Source organism: Vigna unguiculata, unplaced genomic scaffold, assembly GCF_004118075.2.
Source record: "Vigna unguiculata cultivar IT97K-499-35 unplaced genomic scaffold, ASM411807v1 contig_267, whole genome shotgun sequence".
Classification (NCBI taxonomy): Eukaryota; Viridiplantae; Streptophyta; class Magnoliopsida; order Fabales; family Fabaceae; genus Vigna; species Vigna unguiculata.
Window position 1 is genome coordinate 111,603 of NW_021010971.1, and position 5,406 is coordinate 117,008.

General features: G+C 43.4%; 2 protein-coding genes across 2 annotated transcripts; one reads left to right on the top strand and one right to left on the bottom strand.

Annotated features, from left to right (window-relative positions):
* Positions 1-401: 401 nt before the first annotated feature.
* On the bottom strand, positions 402-1,276 carry LOC114171464. Its single transcript, XM_028056473.1, has one exon. It carries the CDS (start codon positions 1,034-1,036, stop codon positions 635-637), a length of 402 nt encoding a protein of 133 aa, XP_027912274.1. The 5' UTR covers positions 1,037-1,276; the 3' UTR covers positions 402-634.
* Positions 1,277-2,323: 1,047 nt separating this feature from the next.
* On the top strand, positions 2,324-5,104 carry LOC114171456. The gene is made up of 4 exons (XM_028056465.1): positions 2,324-2,754; positions 2,920-3,707; positions 3,909-4,399; positions 4,511-5,104. The coding sequence occupies exons 1-4, from the start codon at positions 2,324-2,326 to the stop codon at positions 5,102-5,104; spliced, it is 2,304 nt and encodes a 767-aa protein (XP_027912266.1).
* The last annotated feature ends 302 nt before the right edge of the window (positions 5,105-5,406 follow it).

The following is a 5,406-nucleotide window of genomic DNA, read 5'->3' on the forward strand; positions in this document are numbered from 1 at the left end:
AGGTAAGTTGGTAAGGACTTTTGTACGATTAATGATTATCTTGAAGTATATATAGATATATATGTTTCAAATTAATATTACAATTTTTAGGGACCATAATAGTATCCTTCACAGGAATTCATATTCACGAACACGGATAAAATATAAACCACTCTGGTATTTAATATAGCTTCATTTTCAGAACTCGAACGTCTCAAATCACTTCATCTCTGCTAGTGGATAATCATTTTAGAATTCAAGAGACAATTTTACTTTTTAAATCAAGGATATCTAAATTACAGTGAGAACCATATTGTCAATAGAAAGAAAGGACAGTTCGTCATTAATTAAATTCGGGCAATGAACTGTAAGAAATAGATGAACACTGAAAACAATATCAGAAGCACGACGAAGTTGAACTATACGTACAATGTCTTCTTATGAATCAACAATTAAGGTTCACAATACAAAACATAATTTAAACCAATGCAGAATCTCAATTTCTGGTCAAACTCCATTACCAAAGTGGTACTGTGTACAAATGACTAACTTCTGTTTCCTACAAATGAACATGCCAATGGAAACCAATAAAGCATACCATCTTCCCAAATATACATCTCTTGCAAAGACGAACAAATATCAAAAGCATGCATTCTTAGACAGAAGATTCAGAAACTGAGCTTGGTCTCTCTCTAGATGAAGAAGAATGTAAGAACTCAATGCAATCTTCCACAGCTTTGGCACGGTGTGAATCAGTGGGGTCTGACACTGAACGTGATCTGGCCAAAGAGGAAGAAGAAACCTTCGTAGAGGATCTCCTTCTAATAGAAACAACTCTAATCGCACTTACCATTTTTGCTCTTATTTGCTGCAAGAATCTCACAGGTGAAAATTTAGATTCTTTAGCAAATCTGAAAGTCCAACTTCCGGTGACCCTCTTCTTGTTTCCCAAGACTCTTCCACTATCACCACCACCACTTGTTTGCTTGAGAAACATGATTGGTTTCTCATTGAAATCAGGGGTGAAGCACACCTTTTCGGTTGTTCTCAACATCATGAGCTAATATACTAAAGAAAAGAAACTTCACTATTGCCAAAAAACAATAAAAAAAATTGAATATTTTGTATCTATTTTGTTATGTGAGACAGAAAAACAGAAAAGAGACAGAGAGGGAATAGCAGTAAAAGGGGACAATGTAAGACAGTAAGACACAAGATTAGCATGGGAGTGTATATATATAGATAATCTAATTTAAGGAAACAAGGCATAGTAGCTAGCTAAAGGTAAAGGCTAGAGAGAGTGATGTCTCAGGAACATATAATTAAAGACATAGATAGGGATGTTTCAAACTCTTAGCTTCAACTTGGCCCCGAGAACAAACAATCTTTTACCAGAGGTTAAGTGCGTCTGAAATCATTCATCTGTGATATACGTGCATGAGACATGCACACATGACACATGGGCCTATTACGGAAGCAATACATTACCACATTTATTGGGGTGGTAAGGGTACAATGATTGAAAGATCTGTAGGTGTTGATTTTTTAGGCTATGTTGTCTTTGATTTAGAAATTGGAGTGTTGGATTTACCTGGATATGTGTTGTGTGTGAAAAAAAAAATTAAAAACAATTTCTGTTTGAATAAATCATGAATATTATTTGACTTTATCTAACTGAAAACCAAAATTTACTTAATGAGTATACTAAAACATATTAATTTTAAAAATACTATGAACTTATCAAATAAAACTACATGATGCAAATGAGAAGAGAGAAAAGTATTGAGTGTCCTTTTCACTGAGATCAAGAAGAAAAAAGGGGAGGTTTTGGTCAAAAGAAAAAGTAGTGGAGAAACGAAGAATGAAGGGGAGACAAGAATGAAACAGTTAGAAGTTAAAAAAGGTGGTAATGGATATAAAGAAGAGGGAAGCGATGGATACTCTTCTAATCAGCGTTGCTTTTGAGGCTGCATAGATGGCAGGGTCTACATGCTTTTTAGTGGCTCTTTGGTCTGTTTCTGCAATCTGAAATCTAGATATAAGGGCCCCAATATTATCTGCGAGAAGAGAAAGAGAGTAAGAAGAATCTGCCATGTTTGACCGTGGAGAAAGTGTAAAAAACAGGGTATTGGTTATTCTTAGAGGTTCTTTATGTGTTTTTTCACACAGCTTGAGACATTATGTGAGCTAAATTTGTCGCATTATAGTTCCCACAGTTTCAATTTTATATTTTATTAATCTTTAAATGTGATTTTAAAAAATGAATATTTTAAGTCCTATAACTTTCTAAAGTTTATTTTTATTTTTTTATCAGAAGTTTTCTACTTAAATATCAATATATGCAATGAATATTCTGAAAGAAAAACAAATATCAGAGCCTTCGTTCCTAAGTGTCTGTGGGTTATGTGGTTGCTTAGCTTTAGTTGTGCCCTCTTTGTTGTGTTTAGATGAGTTCCAGTCTAATCCAGTTCCTAATGGTTCTTTCTGTGTGTCCAGTGATATGGCACCCCCTCGTGTAGCTCCTCCTCAACCTTCCCAGGGTGAAGGGCAAGACCTTGCTAGGGCGATCGAGGCTATGGCTGCAGCCTTGACGCAACAGAGCAATGCTATGATGCAACAGCATGAGGCGGCGATGCAGCGCCAGGAAGCCTCTCTAGAGCAGCAGCACTTCATGATGCAGCAGATGGAGGCTGCTAGGCAGGCTGCTGAGGATGCGCAGAGGCAGCATGTGGATGCTCTCCGTCAGTTAGGGGAGAATGCTGCTGGTGCGCCGATGTATGGTCCTCATCCCCAACCTCCACCCCCTGAATGGAGTTTGGAAGACTTCTTGAAGCACCAACCTGCCAAGTTTGATGGCAAGAAGAGTCCCGACCAGGCGGATCAATGGATGAAAGATATGGAGCGTATCTTTGACGCTAAGAGATGCCCGGATGAAAGCAGGCTTGCTTTCACTGTCTACATGCTCACCGGAGAGGCTGAGCATTGGTGGGCCAGCATGAAGCTGGTGATGGAAGAGAAACATGAGGACATCACATGGAGAGCCTTCAAGAGGAGGTTCCTTTCAGAGTACTTTCCGGACAGCGTGAGGTACGCTAAGGAGGTAGAGTTCCTCCAGCTGACACAGGGGAGCAAGTCAGTGGCCGAGTATGCCGAGCAGTTCAAGCATCTGGGACGTTTCTACACCATGCCGCTTGATGAGGAGTGGCGCTGCAGGAAGTTTGAGAATGGTCTCAGAGGAGACATTCGGCTGATGGTAGCTCCACTGTCCATCAAGGACTTTGCGGCCTTAGTGGAAAAGGCCAGGGTCATGGAGCGAATGAAGGTAGAGGTGGAAGCTCAGCAGCAGCAGCCACAACAGAGAGTTAGTGGACCATCTGGGTCCAGGCCGAGGATTGAAGAGAAGAGGAAGCCGTATGCAAGACCTCATCCACAGCTGCAGGGATCTGGAGGTTTCTCTTTTCCGCCCGGCAGGATACAGTGTTACCATTGCGGAGGACCGCATGCGAAGAATTTCTGTCCACAACTTCCAGGTTTTCGCAGATGCAACCTATGTGGCAGGGTAGGCCACTTCGGCAGGGATTGTCCTTCTAGGAGAGGGGCAGTAGCACGACCCCCACCACAGACTTCGAGTCAGAGTTCAGGCCAGACTCAACAGAGAGGAGGAGGCAGCAGGCCTCAGGCTACAGGCAGGGTCTTTGCGATGACTGGGTCAGAGGCGGCAGGTTCAGGTAACCTTGTTATTGGTTGTTGTGTGATATCTGGCAAGTCCTGTTGTGTTCTTTTTGATTCTGGAGCGACACACTCATTTGTGTCTGAGTCTTGTGTGCGGGAGTTGGGTCTGCCGGTGTGTGAGCTACAGTTTGATCTAGTGGTATCGACTCCGGCATCTGGGTTGGTTAGGACTTCTTCTGTGTGTTCTAGATGTTCAGTTGAGGTAGAGGGGCGCGTATACAAAGTCAATCTTATATGCCTCCCTCTGCAAGGGTTAGATGTGATCTTGGGAATGGATTGGCTCTCTGCCAATCACGTTCTCATAGACTGTCGGGAGAAGAAGCTGTTGTTCTCAAACTCAGAGGAGCCTGAGTTGTTGTCTTCTCATGGGGTTATGAAGGAAATCCGGGACGGTGCCCATTGCTTCATGGTCTTCGCCAGAATAGAAGTTGAGAAAGAGGAAAGGATATCAGTGATACCGGTGGTCAGAGAGTTTGAGGATGTGTTCCCTGAAGAGGTACCAGGTTTACCCCCTAGGAGAGAAGTTGAGTTCTCCATAGACTTGGTACCAGGAGCCGGTCCTGTGACGATAGCTCCTTACCGCATGGCGCCAGCTGAGCTGGTGGAGTTAAAGAAGCAGATAGAGGAATTGCTTGAGAAACAGTTTATACGGCCGAGTGCGTCGCCGTGGGGAGCGCCTGTCTTGTTGGTAAAGAAGAAGGATGGCAGCTCAAGGTTGTGTGTGGACTATAGGCAGCTGAACAAGCTAACTATCAAAAACAAGTACCCCTTGCCGAGAATAGATGATTTGATGGATCAGCTTCATGGGGCGTCAGTATTCTCCAAGATTGATCTTCGGTCGGGTTATCATCAGATTTTGGTGAAGACAGAAGATGTTGAGAAGACTGCCTTCAGATCCAGATACGGGCATTATGAGTATGTTGTCATGCCATTCGGTGTGACTAATGCCCCGGCCTTGTTCATGGACTACATGAACCGGATCTTCCGTCCGTTTTTAGATAAGTTTGTCGTAGTCTTCATAGACGACATTCTCATCTACTCCAGAACGCATGAGGAACATGCCGAGCATCTGAGGATAGTGCTTAGCATCTTGAGGGAGAAGCAACTGTTTGCCAAGCTGTCAAAGTGCGACTTCTGGATGAGAGAGGTGCAGTTCTTGGGGCACGTTATATCAGCTCAGGGTATAGCTGTGGATCCAGCCAAAGTAGAGGCCGTGATACAGTGGGAATGTCCCAAGACGGTGACTGAGATTCGGAGTTTCGTGGGTTTAGCTGGCTACTACAGGAGATTTATAGAGGGGTTCTCCAAGATAGTGGCACCCTTGACACAGCTAACCAGGAAAGATCAACCGTTTGTATGGACTGATAGTGTGAGGAGAGCTTCAGGAGCTTAAGCAGAGACTGACGAGTGCTCCAGTGTTGGTAATCCGGATGTGAGTAAACCCTTTGAGGTTTACTGTGATGCCTCTCATCAGGGCCTTGGGTGTGTCTTGATGCAAGAAAGGAAGGTGGTGGCTTATGCTTCAAGGCAGCTTAAGGTTCATGAGCGTAACTACCCCACTCATGACCTGAGTTGGCAGCGGTAGTTTTTGCCTTGAAGATCTGGAGGCACTATTGTATGGTGCTCAGTTTCGGTGTTCAGCGACCACAAGAGTTTAAAGTACTTGTTTGATCAGAAGGAGCTGAATATGAGGCA